At 43.9% G+C, this 26317-nt stretch overlaps 2 protein-coding genes and 1 long non-coding RNA gene across 23 annotated transcripts in view; 1 reads left to right on the top strand and 2 right to left on the bottom strand.

The window, feature by feature from the left end:
* Gm29571 (predicted gene 29571) overlaps positions 1-4622 on the bottom strand; it is a 136958-nt gene extending 132336 nt beyond the window's left edge. The window contains exons 1-2 of the long non-coding RNA NR_136909.1: positions 4339-4622; positions 3608-3735 (exon numbers count right to left, since the gene is read on the bottom strand). This is a non-coding gene — a long non-coding RNA (predicted gene 29571). The remainder of the gene's footprint in view (positions 1-3607; positions 3736-4338) is intronic.
* Positions 4623-4735: 113 nt separating this feature from the next.
* On the top strand, positions 4736-13065 carry Smlr1 (small leucine-rich protein 1). The gene is made up of 2 exons (NM_001195596.1): positions 4736-5047; positions 12704-13065. The coding sequence occupies exons 1-2, from the start codon at positions 4921-4923 to the stop codon at positions 12775-12777; spliced, it is 201 nt and encodes a 66-aa protein (NP_001182525.1). The 5' UTR covers positions 4736-4920; the 3' UTR covers positions 12778-13065.
* Positions 13066-17488: 4423 nt separating this feature from the next.
* Epb41l2 (erythrocyte membrane protein band 4.1 like 2) overlaps positions 17489-26317 on the bottom strand; it is a 163738-nt gene continuing 154909 nt past the window's right edge. For 15 of the 21 annotated variants that reach the window (XR_001779454.2, XM_006512506.2, XM_006512513.2 and 12 more), the window contains one exon: positions 17493-18711. The gene's annotated coding sequence lies outside the window, so the exon portion shown is untranslated. Of the gene's footprint in view, positions 18712-26317 lie in introns of all 21 variants that reach the window. The other 6 variants (NM_001199265.1, NM_001358753.1, NM_001358751.1 and 3 more) reach the window with 1 other exon arrangement.

The following is a 26317-nucleotide window of genomic DNA, read 5'->3' as shown; positions in this document are numbered from 1 at the left end:
TTTCTGTGTGATGCAATCCTCATTATGAAAAGTCCATAAGTTTCTCCACCTCTAAAACAGTAGTGATAGAAACACAGACTGTCTTAGGGACTAGGGACACAGCTTGGTTGGTAAAGTGCTTGTTGTGTGAGCATGAAAACCCATGTTCAGTCAATAGAACCCATTTAAAACATCTAGCTGTGGTAGTGAATGTGCACAGTCCCAGAGCTAGGGAGGCAGAGACCAGTGTGTTTCTGGGATTTGGTGGCTAGCAGCCTAGTTTAATTAGTGCATTTGTGGGCAGTAGGAGACCCTGTCTCAAAAAAATTGATGATAGGTAGATAGATAGATAGATAGATAGATAGATAGATAGATAATAGGTAGATTAATAGACAGAGAGGTAGGTAGGTAGATAGATAGATTGATAGATAGATAGATAGATAGATACATAGATAGATGATAGATAGATAGATTGATAGATTGATAGATTGATAGATGATAGATAGGTTGATAGACAGACAGGTGATAGAGAGGTAGATAGATGATAGATAGATAGATAGATAGATAGATAGATAGATAGATGATAGATAGATAGATAGATAGATAGATAGATAGATAGATAGATAGATAGATAGATAGATGATAGACAAACTAAAGTAGATGTTGCATAAGGAACAATATCCATGGTTGATCTCTGGCTTCCACACACATGGATTCACATGATCACAATCATGTGCATAGGTATCTCTCTCCCACCATAAATGCACGCACACACACACACACACACACAAAATAATAGTTTCTATTTCAAAAGCACTATAATAACAATGAAACAAGGTTACTATGTACGTGCAGTTTTTAGGTATGTACTTGAGACCATGTGACTATTCTGCTATCTTCTGTTGTTTATTGACTGTTCGTCTGTCGCAATAGGGACAGGACTTTGTCTTGTCCTTAAATGATCACAGTGCCTAAACCAGTGCTTCGCAAGCACACGCCAAACCCAGAATAAATATCTGTCACCTTCAAGTGTGAATGACAAAGGCCGATGGGGCTTTGGTCCGAGTCCACACAGTAGAGGTCATTCTATTGCTTGTAACCTAACCCTCTCCTCATTTCAGAGCCTTTAATTTTGTATGTACTGTGGAATTGCTGTCAAGTGGTATTACTTTAATTGGCATAGGCTGATAAGCAAAGTTCAGAAGGTCAGTTAGAGCCAGAGAAAGAAATACAGGCTCTCCTACTGGTACACACAGACTTAACATTGTGAGAGAATTTCCATTTCAACAAACTATCGCCCACATAATGAAACCACTTCAACAGACATTCGTTAGCTTCGTCTCTGCTTCTGTATTTGGAACTGGCTACTGCTCCATGGCTGTTCATAGCTGATGCCCTAGAAAACAGTCTACAGCGCTCTGGCACCTTCTGCTGATGAACTTGAGAACTTTCCTTGCTCTCCAGCATATGACTGCTATGAATCACTCTTCATGGCTCAAACTCAGGGAAAATCCAAATCAGATGGCTGGTAGCTTTGGCATTTGCTTCCATAGGTCAGAGTTAGCTACAGAGACTCTTGGCCAGCTGTCACTAAGAGTCCTCTGTAGGAGACAGCATGGCAGAAGTCAGGAATTTTATCCTAAATACCAACTTCTGTAAATTGCTTGTGCCTTATATCATGTAAGTCAGCAGAGGGAACATTTGTCACCAAGGAAACCAACAGTACAGTTTAGTCCCCTGTCTTATACTCTATCTCCACCAATGCAGATTTTTCTAGTTATACTAATGGTTATTCCTCCATAGCAAGAAACCTGGTAAAAGTGTGCTGTTTGCTGACTGAGACAGACACAGAAACCCACAGCCAAACACTGGACAGAGCTTGGGGACTCTTATGGAAGAGTTGGGAGAAGGATTGCAGGCCCCAAAGGGGATAGGAACTCCACAGGAAGACCAACAGAGTCAACTAACCTGGATACTTGGGGCTCTCAGAGACTGAGCCACCAACCAAAGAGCACACACAGGCTGGACATATGTAGCAGATGTGCAGCTCAGTCTCCACGTAGGTCACCCAACAACTGGAGCAGGGGTTGTCCCTAAAGCTGCTGCCTGTCTGTGGAATCTGTTTCCCAGCTGGGCTGCCTTGTCTGGCCTCAGTGAGAGAGGATGTGCCTAATCCTGTAAAGTTGATGCACCAGGGTGGGGGGATACCCAGGGGATCATCATAATCTCAGAGAAGATGGGAGGAGGGTTGAGGGAAGGGACTCTGAGGGGGTGGGCAGCAATTAGGATATAAAAAGAATAAGTAATTAATTAATGAACACACACACAAGAATATGCTGCTCTCACAGTGGCAAAGTCTGAGTGTGGTCCCCTGCCTTGAACTCTGCCTTTCTACCTGGTCCTCACTGGCCAGCTGACTCTTCACCATTTAAAGCATACCGTCTACACAACCCTGTGTATCTTCCCTACCCAAACCTGTGGCCTTGCCTGGGGTCAGGTCTAAGTTTCTTTCCATCTCCTGGCCACTGCCATTACACGCCAGACATGTCATTATGGATGAGAACGTTCTCTGGAACGGAAAGCCTAGCTTTGGAATTTACAGGGATGTGCCACTGGCTAGGCTTTTGACCTCATTTCTCCGTCTGTAAAATGAAGTTCTTTATAAGTTTACCATGGAAACCAAAAGAAATCATAAACTCATGCTCAGCCAGACAGAAAGTAGGTACCACGGTGGCTGGAGGCACTGGTAGCATCCACCTCTACCCACTCAATTATTCCATGAGAACTGTTCTTATCTCTCTGTCCCCACTCCCTTCTGTACTATTGACTTCTAGCTCACATCCATTGCATTTTGAGTCCACCTTGAGACATACTAAGCCAGTGTTATCTCTCCTTCTATTCCTTAAAGGGTTGTCAAATACTTTCTAAGTCCATGCAAATCTACATTCAAAGACCTTTGGTGGCTCTCCCTGTCCACATAACATTGTCCTGAGTAGGGCTAAAGAGTCTATAAGCTCCAATACCTCTCTTTCCAGCTTCAACTCCACATGAGCTCTGCCTTTCTGCCCCTGTCTATTCTTTCCCTTTCTCCGCAGACCTGCCATGCTTCGGGCTTATGTGCATCTGAGCTGACTGCTTCAGCTATTCAGGCTCCAGACACTGAGAACTTTTTGTGAACAGCCCAGACCTCTCATTGGAACGAGTCAGCGCCGCCCCAGAGCTTTGCTTCTATGTGAATCTGGGGCTAAGCGCTGTTATTCACATTGCCTCTTCTCCACACTCAACGAAGCCTAGGCATTCAGGTAAGCCTTGCCGAGTGGGTGGATACAGAACATCCATCCTAGCAGCTGGCTAACATCAAACCTGTTTGCCTCCAGTTAATGAAGGTTCTCTGAAGATTGACACTTTACAAATCAGCATTCTAGCCCAGCTGAATAAGCACCAAATAACCATCTCAACAGAGAGCATGCACAAACCACAGCAGCAGCAGCCCTCTGTGGAGAGAGGAAGAGAAGGAAATACATTCAATGAATGCAGGCTCAATACTGGTGTTCTAACACTCTCCTTCCAACTTTGTTACTTACTCAGGGATGCCAGGCAAGCCCCCCCCCGGCCCCTTTACCCTTACCAGTTGAATTGTTTAGTGAAGGTGAGAGCCTGTCCGCATGGCCACACACAGTCCCAGGTAGAAGAATGTAGATGGTACTGAAGGCAGTCCTTTAAAGTGGACTCTGTCAGCTTCCCACCAGCAGCAGCCTATGGGGTGGGACAGAGAGGGGACACAAGTCGGAAGTGAAGCCCTGAATGTGGTTACCAATCTCCTGCAAACTTTCCCTCGGTCTTGAGGCTGGAGAGATGGCTCAGTAGTTAAGAACACTGGCTGCTCTTCCAGAGGACCCAGGTTCAATTCCCAGCACCCACATGGCAGCTCACGAGTGCAGGTAACTCCAGTTGCAGGGGTCTGTCTGGCACCCTCAAACAGATATATTGTGCAGTCAAGACACTAATGTACATAAAATAAAAATGAAATTTAAAAAGAAAAAGCCCAAACTTTTCCAAAGTCTCTAAAGATCCTTTGAGTTAGGAAATGAGTCTTTTAGTCAACCTTAGTAGTCTAGTAGCTTTGGAAGTTTTCCCCTAAATTGGTACAAGGCAGCTCACTGGTAGTCAATAGATGATCATGAACCTTGGCATTTGCCAGTTTATTGCCGTCTCTTATCCTGGAAGTCTGGAGTTGTCATAACAGCCTGCATTTTGGGCCAAGGCAAATGAGTAGACAGCGGAGAGGAAAGTGAGCTGCAGCAGTTAGGAAAGGGCAGGGCCCTGCCGTTGTCTGGACCCCCCCCCCCCCCCACTCACCTGCGGCTATCATCTACGTCTCTGCTGCGTATATCTGACTTCCAGACTGAAGGTCAGGCTCTAGTAGAATTAAGTGATTGTCAAATCCATCAATGTGCCCTCCAGAGAGGCACTCAGAGCAGAACCAACCAGGCAGTTTTCACATGTGGCAAGCGTGTTTTTCCTTCTCAGTATCTGTCACATCAACTATGGGCATTACCATGACAATTCCGACATTTTCAGCTCTGAAATGTAGGAAGAGGGGTAAATGTTCTCCCTGGGCCTGGGTTTCTGTGAAAACACATAGAGAGAAGGGCATTTGTTTGAAGTCAGATATTTAACCCCAGCCTACCAGGACCATCCCACTTCCTGTCAGACAAAGACGCATCTCCAGGACAGCTTGGGAGGTTTACTCTTCGGTTCTTCTACAACTGTAGCTGAGTTACAGAGTAACTTGCCAACAGCGCTCCAGTATTCACTCCACTAATAAGCCAGAGCAAAGTCCACAACAGGTTTCATGGAAAAGCATGAGCAAAGGCCAGAACTTCGGGAAAGGACAACCACAGAGCAGAGCCAAGTCGCCTGTCCCGAGCAGTGGGGACCATGAGCTCCGTGCTGGCAATCTTCTTGCAGGAACTCCCCGGCCCTGTCCTGGTCCTGGGGATCTTCCTGCCTGTGACCTTGCTGCTTCTCCTCCTTCTTGCCTACTTCAGGATCAAACTGATGGCAGGTAAGTGTGAGACCCCACGAGGAAGGGTTTGGTTCATCCTTGAAACACACCCAAGCCGGCAGGTGCTCTGGGAAGCTGGGGAGATGTACCTGTTTGATTGACAGATTTCTTCCCCCACCCTCCAGCCCTTTCTTGATGAACGGGGCAAAGTTTGATACTTTCAACTCTGTAAGTTATGAGGTACGTAGGGTTTGTCCACTTGCTATAGGGCGTCCTTCACTGTGGTTCCCCGTAGACAGTCAACTGTGAATCACCGAATTGGACATAGGGTTGCTTGTTTATTTCTCAAGGCATCAGACTCTATGCTGTCCACGGTCTGCCTCCCCCACGTAACAGATGTGTGTGTATATGTCATAGTCCTCACAAGGACTACTGTCAGTCACACGTGCACTGGGCTCCCACTGACACTGAGTGCCGCTGAGAGACTTAAGGGATTTGAATGGCCCAGGTGGGAACTAGTCCATCGTACTACCCCCACATCTTATCTCTGCTGCTTCCTTCTCAAGATAAACCTTCAGAACCTCGAAAATGATTCAAGCGTGAAGTGAGGCATACAGCAGGTCAAGATGGACTCATAGTACACACACACACACAGGTTTTCATGACTCTGCACACATGTATACACCCATGATCATGTACATGTGCGTATGCCTTCTTCAGCCTCTGAACTTCTGCTTAAGAAATGTTCTAAGCATTGTGCTATCGGCGTTTAGCCAACGCAAAACATTGGATCTGGACTGCAGCAGAGATTTTCCATAAGATGGGTAGATTTAAAAAACAAACAAACCAACCAACCGGAAACCACGGGATACATTCAGAAGCTTTAGGTGATCTGCTGTGGGCGTTTTGTTCCTGGACTGAGATTGTTTGCTCTGGAGCCGAGCTGTGTTTTGAGAGGGTGCATGTTCATTTGGTTTTTCAGTAAGTTCTAGATGCCATAAAGGTTAATGCTTATTTTAGGCACGTCACTAAAGTCAACCCGCTTCTTAATTTGGACGGTTTCATATTAAACTACTGAAAAAAACAAGTTTGAAAGCTGGTATGGTTGTACACAGCTGTGATTCTAGCACCCAGGGGGCTGAGACAGGAGACTTGCTTAAATTTGAGTTGAGCCTGGACTATAACATGAGTCTCTGTCTTAAAACGATTGTAAAGTCTCTGCTCAGTCTACAAAAACTCGCCAAGATCAAGCAAAGCATTCCTGTGTGCTCTTAAGTAATTACTAATATCAGGCCCCAGCAGCCGAACAACTAGGGGCGCTCATGTGTACAGTGAGACTTAGAACACAGGGAACCCCGAGATGGCAGACTGCATTACAAAATGCTGCTTCCCTTCAGGGCCTCCAGGAGAACTCTGGAGCCCAGCTGTTCTCAACCTCACTAAAGCTGCAGCCCTTTAACACAGTTCTTCATGTTGCCATGACCCCCAACCATACAATTATTTTTGTTGCTATTTCATGACTATAAATTTGCTAGTTATGAATCATCTGTGTTTTCTGATGGTCCTTGGTGACCCTTGTGAAGGGTTGTTGGGCTCCAAAGGGCTCTCCTGCAGGATGGTTAAGGGACACTGCACTGTCCTCTACAAGACCCACACCAAACATCTTTTTCTTCATAAAGTTCATCACACCCCTCCCTGTCCCCAAGAACAGACTTCTAGAAATTCTGTACCCAGATATTTAAGAATTCCAAACCTCAGAAAAAACTCCAAAACAAAGAAGAATCTGAAAATCATGACCCCAAACATTTGCAGCAGTGTTCCCTCAATCCTGCACACTGGCTCACTGTCCGGGGCTACAAACATTTCTACGCAGAAGGCCCCTCACAGTTGCTGTAGTGAGCACGGCCAGGCACAGGTGCCCCGGGCTCCCACTGTCACTGGAGAGCAGAAGTGGGTGTCAGTCAAGGACTTGCATTCTTCACATACTTGTTTTATCTGCAGCTGCCTCCTTAGCAGGATAAACCCTACAGTGTACAGTGTCTCAAAACCGCATCAAGCACAAAACAAGACAAACAGATCACAAGAGCCTCTTGGATTTCAGTCTCCCCGTGGCCTCTGCTCAACAGTTATGATAGATAGGATGATTCTGTGGGACGCTGGTGGCCTATAAAAAGATGACATGTTCTACAGCTTCTCTTGTCCCTGGGGAAATATCTGTAACATGAGAAACACAAGTGAGCACACAGTATTTTATTTAAGTATTTAGATACCTCTGAGGTCTAAGCAAATCATACTCCTCAGAACACCCTGGAAAGGCCAACCTGCAGCTGGAAGTGTGGCCCAGCATCCCTGCACTGTGTCACCGGCTGTGCAGACAAAGTGTTTCTCTTAGCAATTGTCTCTATTGCTGTGATGAAATACCATGACGATGAAAAACAACTTGAAGAGGAAAGGGTGTCCTACAGTAGTTACTTCATAACTGTAATTTTGTTATTATTAACCATAGTGTGAATACCTGATATGCAATATCAGATATGCAACCCAGTGAAATTTGCCCCCCAAAGGGGTTTTGACCCACAGGTTGAGAGCTGCTGCCCTCTAGGCTTGGCTACAGTCCAATCTTCCAGAAGCATTTTCTCAAATGAAGCTTCCTCTTCTCAGAGGACTCGGGCTTGTGTCAAGTTGACATAAAAACCAGTCAGGACAGTGTGGTAGACCACACTGCTCAGCCCAGAACTGTCCCATGTGTTCATAACACTATGCCTGTTGCATAGTGACCTCCATCTGTCCTGAGCACATCCCTCCCCAGGGAAGCTGCCGGGAGCTCAAGTCACAATAAACACTACACAACTACATCTGTGGGTCAACAGATGGGAAGTGTTCTGCAACATGTGAGCACAGTGGGCACATAATTCATATATCTTCATCCTTTCTCCCTTTACCCCTTGTGATGTTCTGCAGATGCTGGCCCAGGGAGTGGCACCATTTAGAGGTGTGGCCTTGTTAGAATAGGTGTAGCCTTGTTGGAGCAGATGTGTGTCTGTGGGCATGTGCTTTAAGACCCTCCTCCAGTCTTCTAGCAGCCTTCAGATGAAGATGTAGAACTCTCAGCTCCTCCTGCACCAGGCCTGCCTGGACATTGCTATACTCCTGCCTTGGTGATGATGGGCTGAACCTCTAAATCTATAAGCCAGCCCCAACTAAATGTTGTTCTTACAAGAGTTGCCTCCGTCATGGTCTCTGTTCACAGCAGTCACACCCTGACTAAGACACACCTCCAAAGGGTAGGACATGCTAATGAGCTTGCCCTAACTCCTGGATTTTCTCAAACCACAAATTTAGTCCTTCTCTCTCAGAACTTTCAGACCCAGGCGATGTGCAGTACCACATTTTTTTTTAAAATGAAACTTAATTTTTATAGTTCTGAAGCCTGGGAATTCCAAGGTCAAATGGCCCCATTAAGTGAGGTACCACTTGCAAGTAGAGACTCTGTGGTCCCATAGCAAGAGGGATGCACCTAAAAGACAGAGCCAAATTATTTTGAAAATAACGCATAATCTCATTACTTGTTGATCCATTCATGAGAGCACAGTTTTGTTCTTAACGGCCTCATCTGGCCCTAGAGCTTTAGAACCTCACAGTGGGAGTGAGCAAATTTTTGGTGGCAGACCAAACTAAAGCCCTACTATGTTCTATGGCTTGTCCTAGGCACTGGGACAGAGTTTTACCATAAAATTTTTAGTTCAAGAGGACACAGTCTTACATTTATAAAGAAAAAAAAAAAGCATCAGAAAAAAATTAATCTAACACCAGAGATGTAAACTTGTAGGTTTCTGATATTGGCCTCAGGCCAAGTTAAGACTGAACTCAGCCCTTGAACTTAGCCAAATCTAAACTCTTTCACTTTTACTTCTTTTCCAAAATGTCAAAGCGGAGACCTGTTACCAGGCAGGATCTTCTGAATACCTAAGGAACAACCCAGTCATGAAATAAACCACCTTCCCCATTGTCACTCTCTTTTGCTGGCTCTTAATAAAGCATGCCTGGGCTGTAGTCAAGGGAGTATGGGAAGCTGGAGGCAGTGGAAGCACCATTTCTTACAGTGGGACAAATCTGTGCATCAGTCACTGAACACAGTGGAAGTCTTGCCTCTGGCCTGTTGCTTAAGAACTAGTTCTTTCTGTAGTCATTTCCTGAAGGGTGTGTAGCACTGTTCCTCTGCAGTTTAAGAGGGCCAAGGAGATCCTTTGGCCCAGATTCAAATATCGCCAGTCTGTATCTCTATTTAACAGCCTCCGCTTCGATCCATATTATAAACATATGGGCAAATGCCCTATAGTTAATCTTCCACCGAGAGCTACAAGTGTAACGATTCCCATTTTGTTTCTATGAAGAGCAGGACACTGACAGATGAACTGCTGTGTTCACAGAACCGCAGGAGTCCTGCATCCTAAAACAGAAAGCCAGCTCGTGAGCTTCCTATATCCTAGACGGTTACACAAGAGAGGCACTTTAGGATGCGATGGGAAGTAAATGGAGGCACTGTCGTCATTCAACACTCATCACCACGCTGCAAGCCCTGGCAGCTAATGGTGCATGGAAATGTAATTAGTGTGTCGAGAACATTAATTTTCTCATGGAGAAAAAAAGAAAAGTCTCCAACGTCCCGAACATTTTAGTCTGTCAATTGCTTTGAGAAACAACTCTCGGGGAGGCGGGCTGGGCCTTAAAACTTTCCAGAAATAGCCAAATGCACTATGGACCAGGGCCATGAACATTTCATATATCATAAGGTGCAAGATGCGGTTTTCATTGCTCTCTAACAGTCCAAAACCTCCACCTCTAGTGCCGCCCATCTTTCAAGGTATTATCACCCTGATCAAGAACAAACTGTGCTCTAAATAACTGACAGCAGTAAAAGCTGTCAGTTTATTAGAGTGTATCTGCCGAATGTCTGAGGGCTTAGTTAGATAGAGTAAGTAAAGCTAACAAGTGGTCACACCTTCAGCAACTTGTGTGTTACAAAACAGACAAACGGGGCTGGAGAGGACGGCTCAGCGGATAAGAGCACTGAGTGCTCTTCCGAAGGTCCTGAGTTCAAATCCCAGCACAACCACATGGAGGCTCACAACCACCTGTAACAAGATCTGCCCCTTTTCTGGAGTGAGTGTCTGAAGTCAGCTACAGTATACTTACATATAATAAATAAATAAATCTTAAAAAAAAAAACCAGACAAACAACATTTGACAATACAGTGAGGCTAAAGCCTCTTTCTCGGATTTCATTCACACATTTTAGTTCCTTGGGAAGAGCGAAGCAACCAGTCAGCAGAGTGACATTGCTAAGTTCCCAATTACAGAACCAAATCAATTAGCATTTGAGTATGGAACACAGCTTCTCTACTTAATCCTCCAAAGCTTTTAGCCTTCTTGTCTGTAGGAATAGCAGCAGCAGGGTTCAGCTACAGGAATAAGCTGTGACAGACAGTTCCAAACGGTCCCCATTCTGAATAAACAGCTAGCTACTATTACTCCCACTGGCTTATAAATCCCAAGAAATGGCCATTTGTGTCATGATAGGTAGCATTATAATTGTCTTAGAATAATTATGCCACCCCAAGGTGACTCACCTGCAAAGCAGTAGGCAAGAGATGAATCCCTGCTGCCTGGCTCCAGAGCTGCCTTAGCCCATACACTACAACGCAGGTCTCCTGCCAACTAAGTGGATCGGTTTCTGGGACCAAGCAAATAAACTTACTACCAAGTTGAAGGCAACTGTGGAAAGTCTGTAAATAAGGAAAGAATTCTGACAAAAGCTTTGGGTGGGTTGATCTTTTAATATAAAAGAAATACAAATTATTCCTAGGGAGGATAATTCACATAAATATCTCCCCCAAGTCAGGAAGATTCTTCACCCCATGGCCCAACAAAGGAAATTGTTATTGCTTATATAATTTTCCATAACAAACTCAGATGTTTTGAAAGCCATCTGCTGAATCTCTCTGCACATCCTCCCCAGTAGATTAAATGCAGAGATTAAAATGATAGCCCTGTTGCAAGCTCGTTTTGGAGAGAGGTAAATGATTCTACTTCTCTTATTCTCTGCAGAGTGGACAGTTTTGTCACTGACTAGGTGACTCACCACAGCTCACCAAGTTCATCTTCCCCCATCCTCGGTCTCTTTTAGCTGTGTCCCTTCGGTCTCTTATTTGGGCCACCCACTTTCAGCTCTATAATGTATATCTTAGTCACTCATTTAAAGCACTTCTTATACAGTCCGGGAAGAAATTACTATTTCAATGAGTTCATAATCTAAGCCCACGGTTATCTCAAAAAAATATGTTTGAAATAGCAAATCATCTATGTGGAAAAGCAATGTAACCCAGTGGCTGAAAGTACAGACTCTAAAGTGAGGTTGCTTGCTATCAAATCCTGAATACATCCATTTCTACAGTCTTGGGAGAAACTGCTTTCTCATGGTCTCTTTCTGCTCATCCATGAATTAAGAAGTGAGCAAGAATTAGACAAGCTAACACATGCAAACTTAGCACAGGGTATCTGGTACATAATTGCTGGACAAATATTAAGTATTGTGGCTCACATAGCCTAGGACATATCCTCATCTAAGAATATGGAGCATTCCCTAAGTATCATAATATGGGATCATGGAAGGATGGAAGCCAGGTAGAAAAGGTTTACCAGGTACATGATAAGGGATTGATAGCATAGCTTGATATAGACAATAAGAATATTGTCTAGGTCAATTCCATAAGCATGGCATTGGTAATCAGTGTAGGTAGCTGTCGGGAACAAAAACTTGTGTGTGTGTGCATACCAGAAGCATCTACAGAATGTATACTTAGATCTTAACAGAGATCTCAAGGTTAAATCACATTTTGTTGCTGACAGACACACACACTAGTTGAAGGTCTGTGGGCAGTGAAAAGGTTGCATGGTGGGAGGGGTGAGCGAGTGGAAACTGGGGACTGGGAATTGCCACTGGGTTTAGAAAATCAGCAGAAGTAGGGTACCACTTACGGATTGTAGTATTCAAGCAGAGCGGTGTTAGCTTAGGAACTCATAGGCTCTGAAAAGTTGAAAGGATTGCCAGTAAAAGGGGCTACATGCTTAAAGCCCAAACAGAGAATGAGTTGCCTTGCCGATGGATGACATAGTCCCAAGTGTATTTTGGAAAAGGAGGAAAGCACAGAAACTTTGCTTTCCTAATTCCTGTATCTCCAACTAATGTCCTACACACATTTACTGAATATGAGAATATAAACATCTGCTAAACAAGATAGTTGGATGTTAATGATCTTTGATTCAGTAACCATCTGTCCTAACCAGGGACAATTTTAGAAGTGACTGACGAGGGTCAGAGAGACTGGGCAGTGTGTAAAGGTGCTTGCCGCCACGCCTGATGACCTGAGACCAATCCCTGGGACCAAATGGTGGAAGGTGAGAACACACCAATCCAAGTTGTCCTCAGATCTCCACATAGGCTGTGCCATGCTCATGACTACACACATACACACACAGAGAAAATATCAATGCAACTTTTAAAAGGAAGCCAGAGGTGAGATCCCACAATAGAAACTCGGTCTTCTGTAACTCACAGGGTGGCGAGTTAGAAATACTGGCCAGGAGCTTCTAATGGGTGATAAAAGGTCCAAGGCTCTCAGCTGTCTCCAAATTCACCAGTGCTTTTCCTTTCAGTTGAAGAAGAACTGGCTCACACTTCTGATCGCCAGAACAAGTTTGGTTCTTCCCTGCGCAAGAGAATGAGGTGAAGGTGGGGGTTGGTGTCACCAATGGGCAAAGCACCATGAATTTCTCAAGGTCACGGAGCAGCAGTCAACAGGGCCACCAGGAAACGAGAAAGAACAGTGAACACACCAGTTGCTCCGGGAGGACTTCGGTGGGATCCGACGTTAATGGCAGTTCCTCCGAAAGCACCATGAACTTAAACATTTCTTTAACGGGCGCAATGCACCAGGCGTATCTTGAGTTTCTTTGATTGTTGACTATGCTTATTTACTTTATGGAGAATATTTTTAAATTAAAACTTCTAGATCTCATCATATTACTCTATAAAATCTCACATAAATTTCCCTTTAAGAGTAAGGCAACCCTGAGAAAAATGAAACAGTAGAAGACGGTGCCCTGAGTTAGCCCAGTGGATGCTGTGCAGGCGTCCTTCCATTTGGCCCTCTAGCCACCCTGAAACGTGGTAGCTTCAGATAGTGTTCAAGACCTGACTTTGTGTGTCTCCCTTTCCCCAACTTTAAGACAATGTAAGCCATCTCTGTGGCTGGCTGCACCAAACATGTGAATCTCAGTGTTAGCTATGGGTCTCTCACCAACATAGCTACCCATGGCAGAGATGGTGATGACGTGGTACATGGGAAAGGAAGAGAAGACAAATGTTCCTTTAACGCCCCAGGAGAATAACTCAAGTTTTTTTTTTTTTTCTTTTAGTAAAACCCAAACACCAGGGAGCCCTAAGTAGAAAGTTGGCCTTTCAGAAGCAAAATTCCTATCATTCACTGGGCTCTAAAGAGCACAGACAACTGAAAGGGCACTTCCTTCAAGGCAACAGTTAAACAGATTATGTGCACTACTGTACTCTTCATGGTCTTCCAGTTAATAGCAACACATGTTCAGCAGTCTCCAACCCTGGCTCAATCCCAACCTTTGTCCATGAGTCCACTGCTCTGAGTGGTTTTCTGAAACGGCCAGTGTGGTCATCTGGTTTGTGGTTTTGTTTTTTTGTTAAAGCACCAATTTTAGTAGTGACAATCAGCCAAGACTATAATGATCGAAAGTCACCACACCTCACTGTGGCCTGGTGTTTCCTGCCTTTTCCTTTCGGCCCTACCCTGGAATTCTTCTCAGGCAGCCGGTGAGCTTTCTGTTGGCACAACTTGCAAGTTTTAACTCTCAGATCAACTGACACTTGTTTCTTCGTCTTAATAGCACCCAATTCTATCCAGACTATCTGTTGGGCCTTTCAGAATTGGGTAATTTCTAAGTGTTCATGCCATTTGGAAGAAGTAACACTATTCTTTCGGTTTTGGGAAGGATCTCTTTTTTTAGGCCCTGGTGGAAGCAGTCTGTGTAAAACTTGTTTTAACAGGCAGTGTGAAAGGACACAGCAGAGTCCCATACTGGGCAGCTGCCAGCCAAATGTGTGGCTCAACATTAGCTGGATCCCCTTCCTCTAGAAATAGGAACTTCAGAAACCTGAGCTTGGGCTGTGGTGGCCGCCTGGCATTCACTGTGTAACAGGTGAGCTTGGAACATGCATGTTTTGAATAGTAAGTATAATCGATTGTTCTAGGATGGCTTCATGGTGTTCATGCTGGACATGAGAGCGAAGCATTGACAAAACCATATGCATGGTTTTTATAAGAACATTAGGTAGCTGGAGAGATGGCTCAGGTTGGGAGCACTGGCTGCTATTCTAGAGGACCCAGGCTCAATTCCTAGCACCTACACGGCAGCTCTCAACCATCTGTAACTCTGGTTCCAGGGGATATGCATATGCATGCAGACAATGTTAGCTGTCATGAAAAAGCCCCAAGGGTTTTACTGCCAAGTCAGTGAAGGCCCTGCTAACAACTTTGCCAAATCTGAGGACAGTAAGCAGCTGCAGGGTTGAATCTTTGCTCAAATGTCAGTTTAGATCTCATTCAGTCATCATAGCTTCTGGCAGCTTCTAACTCGGACCACGATCTCCTTACACCACTCCCAAGTCAACTTCGACCTATGCTCTGAATCCCCAGGGAGCCACAGGGCTTCCCATAACCCCAACTGTTCTCACCCCAGCAGCTCCTAACCTCTTCTCTGTTCCCTGCTAACCTTGCTAATATTCCTTCCTACTATCTAAAAAAAGTATCCAGTAGGTTTAACAGTTTTCAACTCCAGTCCTGCAATAAAACTTCAATGGGCTAAGCACCTTCACACGGCTCTTGTAAGTCAAAGAAAATAAATAAAAATTGTTATAGAGCCGTGAAAGCTTGGGGGGGGGGGGCAAATTCTATTTACGTATGTGGTCTAGAATTCAGATAAGAGGGCTTTGAACTCATGACCCTCCTCCTCAGTCCCACCAAGTGCCAGGATTACAGACAAACATCACCACACCCAGGTTTAAGGCTGTGGTAGTTTTTCAAGGTGGTTTTTTTGTTTGTTTGTTTTTGGTTTTTTGCTGTTTGTTTGTTTGTTTTTTGTTTTCTGAATTTGTACTTGGCAGTTTGGTGTTGCCCAAGATGGTCCATCAAAAGACTTCTAGAACCATTTCTAGAAGTCTTTCCAAATCTGTGGCCACTCCACATCCTGAACCTAGGTGGTGGTAAGTCATAGGTATACACTTCATGTCCTCCAAGACGGTATTTGCAGTCTCTTAGCCATAAAGTAATACTTAGCCATTCTAGGGATTTCAGCGCTTTCTAGTAGCAATGGGGTAAGTCAAGAATACATTTTGCAAGGACCGTGATACAGCTGTCTCTTGTGAGACTAGGCCGGGGCCTAGCAAACACAGAAGTGGATGCTCACAGTCAGCTATTGGATGGATCACAGGGCCCCCAATGGAGGAGCTAGAGAAAGTATCCAAGGAGCTAAAGGGATCTGCAACCCTATAGGTGGAACAACATTATGAACTAACCAGTACCCCGGAGCTCTTGACTCTAGCTGCATATGTATCAAAAGATGGCCTAGTCGGCCATCACTGGAAAGAGAGGCCCATTGGACACGCAAACTTTATATGCCCCAGTACAAAGGAATGCCAGGGCCAAAAAGTGGGAATGGGTGGGTAGGGGAGTGGGGGGGGGGACTTTTGGGATAGCATTGGAAATGTAATTGAGGAAAATACGTAATAAAATAAATAAATAAATAAATAAATAAATAAGGCTGCTATGAAAAAAAAAGAATACATTTTTCTTGAAATCTCAGTTCTCCGGCAAAAGCATTAGAAATCAGAATTCGTACCTTACAACTTGTTAGAGTTTAGAGAATGTTAAACACACTTCAGATAAAAATTTCAAAGCATGCGCTGAAGGTTATGCTTTGAATCTAAATTGTCCCCCACAGGTGCACGTGCTGAGCACCTGGCCCCCAACTTTATTTCGAAGCTTTAGGTGATGGACCCTGCCTGGCAGAAGTGGGAAGTTTACCTGTCCAAGGGCCTGCCCCGAGGTCCTGCTTTTCTGTGCGTCATGAGGTGATTCTGGCACATGCTCCTGTCCTGGTTGCTACCAGCTCCCCTGTGCCTCTCAAACTATAATGAACTAAAATCTCTGAGAGAGTAAGACTATAAACTTTCTCCTTCAGATCCCGAGGTACCAGTGGTATGCTGTGGTGCCGATCCTAGCATGAATGACCCAAGAGCAATGGCAAGCACACATTCTAAGATTTGTGTTTATAATCAGTAAGATGAAAAATTAAAAAAAAAATTCGACTTAAAAATCTCAACTCTGTACCTGGAAACTCTTGGATCCACTTTCCTACGTACCCCGCCATTTAGCCAGTTTACTGAGCGATGGGCTGAAGGTGTTCTTCCAGGGCCCCTGCTCCCGCTGCCTCAGGAGAATAAAACTGAGACCATGCATCGAGTGCACTGCTTCACCCATAGCTGCTCTATGAGGCCCTTTTCACCATTAGATACACATACAAAAGAGAGCTCTCACCCACCATTTCAGGAAGGTCGACAGATGATTTTTAAAATGTGGACTCTATATACACTGACTTTGTGGTGGGAAGTATATATACAGAAGTACGTTTGGTCTCATTATATCCCCACGGCTTGGCTCGCTGAGACAGGCTTCTCAGATAGTTGTTTTTGTGACAATTATAGAGAACATGAGAAAGGCCTTTCACAAGTTGAAAGATAATTTAGTAGGAACAGATCTCAAAGAAGACAGTTTTGCAAATCGTATTTCCTACGCTCATTTTTAATGACCACATAAAGAAATTCTATGTAGCACTTCAAAAAAGACTGGATGGTTGACCATTTTTGGTATCATGTTTAAAACACGAGTAGGCCCATACTGTGGTGCCTTGTGAGAGCTCCCAGTGAGCAGTGTCAATCCCAGGCAGACGCAGTCCCTCAGCAGTCTGCTCCGAGCTCTGTGAACACACTGCGGACAAAAGGCAGGACACAAAGCGTGGTGGCAAGGCACAGCGGTACTGCTGAAACATTGCCTGCAAGCACACCAAGGAGAGGAAGGCAGCCCTCCCTGGTGGACTCACACCTCAGACCCTGTAACTGCCCAGAGCATCTAACCCATCACAAGGCATCTGGTATATGAAATGTTGGATTTGCAAACTTTTCACAATTTCCACCAGTTTACTGAGGCTAGCAGGAGTAACAAATTGAAAAACAAAACACAGCTTAGCCACTCTTAAAATGTTACTATTTTAAATATTTTGTAAAAATGCTAGATTTTCTGATGGAAAAATAGCACCCCAGTTTATTTCAATGTTTATGAAAAGAGAAGTGACACATTTATAGAATAAACAAACTTTTATTTTATAACAGTATTACATAAAGCAAAATATTTAATACAACTTGAAGCTGACATAAATCTAATCTGCCGTCATAACTATACATAGAGTCAAAAGCAAATGAGAAGAATGTTCAATACAGTTAAACTCCTATCAGCTTCTCTGATGTTAGTTTTACATGGTATGGCTTCTTACAACCAACCAAACCCCCGACCGACTGTCCCCAACCTCTTCTTCCCAGTGTCTTCAAAGCTGCAAGTCATCAAACTATGTCAGAGATTACCTGCTCAGTAGCAAAGGGTCCGTGTACATGGAGACAGACAAGTTTCATACAAAGCAAGTGTTCAGACAGTGGGAAGAACTGGAACTGGGAAGGTTAAGAAAGAAATCTCTAAGGCTGGAAGCTGCCTGGTTTTCTCTTAGTAAAAGGGAAGGGCACACGGTGTGGTTCTCCTCCTGTTCTGGAATGCTGTGGCAAAGCGCATGTCTGAGAAGTACTGCACTGTGGGCCGAGGGTCTCTCAACACAGTACCTGGTCAGTGAGCTTCTTAATTCTCCAGTCCAGAGAGTCTCTGTCTGACTCTACTGAAGTACAAAGTCAAAGGACTGGAAGGTCAAAGATCTATATAAAAATCATCCGTAGTGAAATTCCCTAATATTAGAAAAATTTCAAGATGTAAAAAATGCTTTTAATTGGTATTAATATGTTCTCATGCAGTATCCCTACTGCAGTCTGAAAGCTGTAAATATTGACTGTAAGAGTTGAATGGAGACAATCTTGAAGAATGAAAATTGCTATCTAAATTAGTCACGAGTTTCCTTTCCACATAACAGCACCTGTTCAGGTGAACAGCGCCTTACCAGCCCGGCTGGCTTTGTTCACTGTCATTTGAGCAAATGAGTCAAAAAAGCAGGTAGGGAAAGGAAACAAACACAAACCCTAATAAAAAACAAAGAATTAAAAAAAGGTAGGGAAAGAAAGAACAGGGGAGCAGGGTGTCTAGAAGTGGTTATATAACAAACAATATATTAGAAGTGTATGGGAATAGTAGAGACCAGAGCTGTTAAGGTATGGTTTGCTGTTGGCATTTTAATTCTTCAGGCTTCTGGTCACTGTTACCAGTCGGAGCACAGTTTTGCTGGAGTAGTGGTACGGCGTTAAGACTTGGAATGGTCAAAGTTCTTCAGATTCATGAAGTTAAATGTTGTTTAAAAAAGACTTTCTAGGAAAGAAAAAAAAAAAGACATAAATCTTAAATATTCCAAAGCCAGTGGCTTAAAAACAGAGTTAAATAATCAAAGTTTTCAATCAAGTAATCAAGTTATCTGCCTACTTTAACAGGAGCCAGTGTATCTACTGAAAACAAACGTGAAGCACACATTCCAAACCTAGAAGCCTTAAAATTCCCAGAAAACTGACATGAACAAAAGAGGTAGCAAGACTTAATTATAGCCAAGGAGACAACATGTGCAGTGTGACACCGGTGTCCATGTGCGCAGTGTGACACCCCAGTGTCTAGTCTCTAGTTTGCCCTTCTTTAGCCGCAGATCCCCATAGCCAACTGTGGTCCACAGACATTACATGCGAAATTCAAAGGTAAAGCTTGAAGCTGAGGACTGCTTTAAGTAGACTGCTGGTCTCTCCCCCAGCCCCACCCAGTTGATGAGCCGAGACCCCTCTGTCCAGCACAGATATACTGCGCAGGCCACCTGCCATTCACCACTTTAGCAGCTGTTTTGGTTACCAAGTCAAATATCACAGTATTTCTGTGGTTGCCTTCAAGTAATCCCTATTTTTCTTATTAATGGTCTCAAACTGCCTGAGCAGAGATGCTGACAATTGAGATTTGCTCAGAAGTCAATAAGCTTACCTTGACTGAAAAGCCAAAGGGGCAGTGCGTGGAGGTTCAGTACTGGCTGGTTTCAGGCATCTACCAGAGCAGTGAGACATAAGTGCGCTGAGGTACCCCCCCACACACACACACTTATATAAATGAAAGCTAACTGATGCAGGCTTTAAGCTCAGCATGGGAAGGACTAGCCGTTTTTTACTCACTGAGAGGAACAGGCGGGGAGACACAGAAGGCACAGAGGCTCAGAGGTACAGGGTCATGGTACTGAGACAGACTTAGATTTATGTGGGGGAGAAGACGGGTGAGAGGAAGACGCATCCAGAAGCAGCACACTGGAAAGCATGGGCACACAGTAACAAGGGTGAGATGGATCAGGCTCTTCTTAACCAGAGTGAGGCGTACGGACCTGAGCCAGAGGAGTGCAGAGTCAGAGAAGAGGAGTCAAGAGTGAGGGGCATCAGCTATGCAGAACAAACACAGAGGAGATGCAACTGTTGCTCCTGAGGACGTCTGCATAGCTGGATTCCTAGTCTCAAAGAAAGCCTTGTTATGGTTTCAGTGTGGGAAGTCTGCTGAAGGGGAAGGGGAACGAGGCCAGAACGCTGGACAGAAGAAGCACCCCAGGTGCCAGCTGGATGAAGAAGATGGCAACAAGCAAGCAGGTGTTATCAGAAGAGGGGTAAGACTCGGGTTTGAGATGTTGCCACAGAACAGGACCAATGCCTGCCCAGTGGTATTTCATGCCCTTCACCCCAGCACTCAGGCAGATGCAAGTGGAGCTCTGTGGTATTAAGGCCAGCCTGATCTACTTCATACTGAGTTCCAGATTAGCCAAGGCTAACAATAGTGACACCTTGTCACAAAACAAAACCAAAAACAACTAAAAAGAAAAGTGGCTATATATAATACTACAAAGTCTGGAACCTAGAAGGGGCAGAAAAGGGAGGCCGAGAGCATGTGCGAGCCATGAGGCCTAGAGGCAGATCTGTGAGTCAGCACACAGAGATCCCAGCAAGACCAAGCACAAGGAGACCGGATGTGAGCTTCACAGAAAAAGGAAACACGGTCTTGGGAAGCTCCCAAGCCCCTCATTAAAGGCAGGCAGACAGCACAAAGGACTGCAAGTGACTCACCATCCCTGAGCTAGCAAAAGGTTTCTAGATATAACTGTTTCATAGTCTATGTCAACTTGACAAAAATTCTGGCAAATGTACTAATTATAGAGAACCGTGGACATTAATGTTCTTTCCAGAACATACCAGCCCCAAAATAGAGAATGTACACGGTATTGGTCAGATAAAATTCTTATTTTGATAGGGGAAAAAATACTCCTCATTATTAAGAAGCAGCACAGATAATATGAGAGCCTCTTGATTAACCAGGGCAGGATGACTAATGAAGTCCATTGTTTCCCACCCTGCTGTCTTCCTTGGACTATCTCATTACTCATTAGCACTTCTGCTTGAGTCCAGGCCGGAAAATCAATGGAATCAAAGTCTTTTTGGCTACCAATGCCAAAGAGAAATGTGGGGGATGGTGACCAATCAACTGCCCAGGACAGTTATCTGTGACCTCTGGACTCACTACCCCGTCTTGCACTTTGAGACCTAGTATCTCTGCCCTGCCTGGTAAATCTGTGTCATTTCTTGATCACAACTGTCGCAGCTGTCTAGTTAGCATAGAAAACAAACCCTTTCACCCACAGAAACAATGCTTTAGGTACAATGGGTTAGACACAGTAGTAAGACTGGAAAGAAGAAACAAGTCAGCGGTGACTGTCTCAAAAATCTACAGCAGAGGTGACATTTAGGACTCTTCATGACATTTTTCTCTAGGTTTTAAAAATCTCTCTTAATAATAATAATAAAAAAAAAATCATGCGCACGCCTTTAATCCCAGCACTCGGGAGGCAGAGGCTGGTGGATTTCTGAGTTCGAGGCCAGCCTGGTCTACAAAGTGAGTTCCAGGACAGCCAGGGCTACACAGAGAAACCCTGTCTCGGAAAACCAAAAAAAAAATCATAAGTATATATCTTAGGTTAACTCTATCCAAGAAAGTGGAAGGCTTGTATAATAAAAACATTGAGGGCATTAAAAGAAGAAATCAAAGACACTACCAGCAGATGGAAAGGCCTCAGCGTAAGGCCAGACACTCGGGATCTGTCAGAAGGAAAAGTGGTGGACGGTCTTGCGATCACTGACACAGGAGGACTCTGAACAGAAAGCACAGGAACAATGCGCATCAATCAGTGGGTTCTCATAACCCTGAGAAGCTTCTGTGTGGCAAAGGACATCGTCACTGGAGAAAGCAGCACCCGACAGAGGGCTAACACCCAAAGTATCTAAAGAACTGTGCACCGTGAGAGCAAATCGGCAACACGGTAATGAACGCCTTTAATCCCACCGCCACTCTGAGGACAGAGGCAAGCACATCTCTGAGTTACAGGCTACCCTGGTCTACAGAAAGAGTTCCAGGCCAGCCACAGCTATATAGTAAAGCCCTGTCTTGGATGAAGAAAAGAAAAGAAAAGAAAAGAAAAGAAAAGAAAAGAAAAGAAAAGAAAAGAAAAGAAAAGAAAAGAAAAGAAAAGAAAAGGGAAAAGAAAAGGAAAAGAAAGGAAAAGAAAAAGGAAAGGAAAGGAAAAGAGAGGGAGAGGAAGAGAGGGGGGAGGGGGAGGGGAGGGGGGAGGGGAAGGGAGAAAGAAAAACCTCAATTAAAAAACAAGGTATCCTGTGTGGTCACCAGGAGCAGAGGACCTGCCATACATAACCCTTCTCTGCCTCAGGAGTGGCTGCTGGGCAGTCAGCCCCAGCCCACCCGGCCTTGTTTCACCTGGTCTCTGAGTCTCAGATTTTCTAAGGACCAAAACCAACAAAATACAAAGAATGGAACAGAAACAAACAAACAAACAAAAAGAAAAGAAAAGAAAAGAAAAAAACTTAAAAGAAAACTATAAAAAGTTAAGAACTTCCAGAGATTTACTATTTACTATATCAACTTACGAATTTATTATATAAATATATATCCATCTAGTTGCATATCTCTGCCACTTCTCTCACTCTCATAATGAAGACATAGCTGATTCGATGCCCTCCCCAGCCCCTCCTGATTTTCCCCTTGTGGTGGTGGGCCTCTGAGGTGGAGGGAGGCTGCTGGCCTGCCTGCCTGGTCGTTAATGGGTTTCTCTCCACCACCACCCCCCCCCTTGAATTTATTCTGGTTGATTTTTATTTTCTTGGTTTCTGGATAAACCACCCTCTGGGGATAGGAGAATAAAACATGTACTATTTAAAATAAAAAATAGGGTACCACATATTCTGTATCCATTATTTATACAATGGAGTACTACTCAGCTAATAAAAACAATGAAATTCTTAAGCAAATGGATGGATCTGGAGGATATGTTGATTGAGGTAACCTGTAGGAAGCCACCCTCACATTCGCCGTTGCAAGATGGCGCTGACATCCTGTGTTCTAAGTGGTAAACAAATAATCTGCGCATGTGCCAAGGGTAGTTTTCCACCCCATGTGCTCTGCCTTCCCCGTGACGACAACTCAGCCGATGGGCTGCAGCCAATCAGGGAGTAATACGTCCTAGGCGGAGAATAATTCTCCTTAAAAGGGACGGGGTTTCGCCATTCTCTCTCTTGCTTCTTGCTCCTGAAGATGTAAGCAATAAAGCTCTTGCGCTCTTGTGCTCTGGCTCCTAAAGATGTAAGCAATAGAGCTCTTGCCCTCTTGCTCTCTGGCTCCTGAAGATGTAAGCAATAAAGCTTTTGCCGCAGAAGATTCCGGTTTGTTGCGTTCTTCCTGGCCGGTCGCGTGAATGCATGTAAGAGTAACCAAATCACAAAAGAACACACATGTTATGCCCTCACTGATAAGTGGATATTAGCCCAGATGCTCAGAATACCCATGATACAATTCACAGACCACATGAAGCTCAAGAAGAAGGAAGATCAAAGTGTGGATACTTCTATCCATCTTAGAAGGGGGGAACAAAACACCCATGGAAGGAGTTACAGAGACAAAGTGTGGAATAGAGACTGAAGAAATGACCATCTAGAGACTGACTCATCTGGGGATCCATCCCATTTACCATACCCAGACACTGTTGTGGATGCTAACAAGTGTTTGCTGATGGAAGTCTGACATAGCTCTCTCCTGAGAGGCTCTGCCAGTGCCTGACAAATACAGAGGTGGATGCTCACAGCCATCCATTGGACTGAGCACAGGATCCCCAATGAAGGAGCTAGAGAAAGGACTCAAAGAGCTGAAGGGGTTTGTAGCCCCATAGGTGGAATAACAATATGAACTAACCAGTACCCCCAGAGTTCCCAGGGACTAAACCACCAACCAAAAAGCATACATGGTGGGACTCATGACTCCAGCTGCATATGCAGCAGAGGATGGTCTAGTTGGACATCAATGGGAGGAGAGGTCCTTTGTTCTATGAAGACTCTATGCCCCTGAGTAGGTGAATGCCAGGGCCAGGAAGCAGGAGTGGGTAGGTTGGTGAGCAGGGGAAATAGGGGAGAAAGGGGAGGGTATTTTTCAGAGGTGAAGCCAGGAAAGTAGATAACATTTGAAATGTAAATAAAGAAAATATCCAATAAAAATAAAAGGAAAAAAAGAAAGTAGAATGTCATTTATATAAGGAATGTACTTGTGACATGTATATTGGGCAATGAAGATGCATTGGTTATTACCATGTACAAACTGGTAGATGCTATTACTGATCATTAAAATGAAACTTCAAAGTATATTTAAAGTTAATAAATATTTTTCCGCTTGAAATTAGTAGGAATACATCATCAAATGATAAAAAAAAATAGGGTACCGATCTAAAAGAGAATTCTCAAAAGAGGAAAATCAAATGGCTGAGAAGTGTTTAAATGTCCAACATCCTTAATTTTCAGGGATATGCAAATCAAAACTACTTTGAGAATTCATTTTATACCAATCAAAATGGTCAAGATCAGATTAACAAATGACAGCGTGTGCTGGTGAGATGTGTTTAAAAGGGAACTCATCTGCTGTTGCTGGGAGTGCAAGTCTGCAGAGCCACTATGGACGTCAGTGTGGAGGGTCCTCAGGAAGACAGGAAAAGCTCTATTTCAAGACCCAGCTGAAGGATTCTTTATCTTTCTACAGAAATACTTGCTCATTCATGTTCATGGATGTTCTACTAACAATAGCCAGATTGTTAACAGCCTAGATGTCCACCAACAGATGACTGGATAAAGAGAATGTGGTACATTTACAGAATGTAATATTACTCAGCTATTATAGAGAAAGGTGCGATGAAATCATGAACTTTGCAGGTAAATGGATACACCTAGGCAAAATAAATCACGCTGAGCGAGGTAACCCAGATCCAAAGACAAACACGGCTCATATGCATCTATCTGTGGATATTCACTGTTAAGTCTTGTTAAGTAGGCTAGAGTTTATATAAGTTCAATACAGAGTAAGGGACAGTGGTGGAAACAGAGAAGCAAACAATAGTTATGGACGGGATGGGGAGGCAGACTAGAACGGGAGATCAAATGGGGATGGGAAGAAATGGTTACGGGCAAGGAAGGAAATACAGAGAGGGACAGTTAAAACTGAAGGCCATATGGAAGCATAATATAGTATAAGTTCCTTAAAATATATACATATGTGAAAAAAATCTAAAAACAAACAAAAAAAAATCAACAAATGGGAGCCTAAGTAGGCATCTGTGGCCAAGGAATGAGGGCTGCAGTGCTAAGAATTGATACATCTGAGTGGCTAAGATAACAGGAGTGGCTGCTCTCCACACGCTGATGGGAAAGGCCTACTACTCAAGACAACATCCACACACCTCACAGAGCATGGAGAAGTCAAACTGGTACCTACCAGAGCCTTCACCTCTCATGGACTACCTACCATGCATGGTACTTGAAGTACACTATCTGCACACTATCAAAAGACAGTGTTAAACCCAACCCAACTACAAATCTGGTTTATAGATGTGTCCTGCCTGTAGGATACAAAGATGTGGTGGTGGCACAAAAGCTGTGGCAGCGACCAGCCTCTATATGATTAGTTGTTTTTTAAGGTCTGTTCCATGAGATGAAATGCAAGCTTAACATTCATTGCTCATGTGGTCAAGAACTTAATACTAGCTGGTAATGGATGCAGGAGGAAACCCAACACTACTGTCCTGCTAAAGGCACACAGCATACAAGACTCCAACACCACTCTGCAATGCTCATAGATTAGTGCCTTGTTCAGCCATCATCTGAGTAGCTTCTCTTGAACAAGATGGCAACTAACACAAAGACCCACAACTGGACAGGATACAGAGTGAGACCTTGGAACAACACCCAGTCCTAAATAGGATGTCTCCATCAAATCCCTCCATACAGAGCTCAGTGAACTCTGTAGAAGTTAGAATGAAAGATTTAAGACCCAGTAGGGAAGACACCAAAGAAACAAGTCTTCTAGACACCGCAGGACCGACATATCATGCATGGGGACTACACAGGTCTAAGCCAGATAGGGTCCCAGTACTGAGAGAAAGGGGACACAAGCCCCACCCCTAACCCAGAAGCTAGCTCTAAATTATAACTGCTTTCAAAGGAAAAAAAAATGTTTTCTCCAATGAAGTCTTGCTGTGTATATAAACCACACTTAAGGGCACATACTCTTCCCAGTAGTAGATGGACAACACACAAAAAAATTTCAATGATATTTTGCAAGGTTTTATTTTTATTTGGTTGTTTGTTTTTTAAATGGTTTCCTACTTTTGTTTGTATAGGTTTTCTGTATATGCAAACGTATGTCTTTGCATTGCTTGTATGGGTTGCTGTATATGCAAAGGTATGTCTTTGCGTCTGTGTGTTCCTTGTGCTTTTTCTTTTGCTCGTTTTTGTTTGTTTTGTATTATTCTGGTTCATTTGTTTTTATTTTATTTTTTTAATGATTGTTTTCGAATGAGAGAAACAAA

This window comes from Mus musculus, chromosome 10 (genome assembly GCF_000001635.26).
Source record: "Mus musculus strain C57BL/6J chromosome 10, GRCm38.p6 C57BL/6J".
In the NCBI taxonomy this organism is placed as follows: domain Eukaryota; kingdom Metazoa; phylum Chordata; class Mammalia; order Rodentia; family Muridae; genus Mus; species Mus musculus.
The sequence above is the reverse complement of the archived record's forward strand: the minus strand, read 5'-3'. Positions and strand labels throughout refer to the sequence as shown.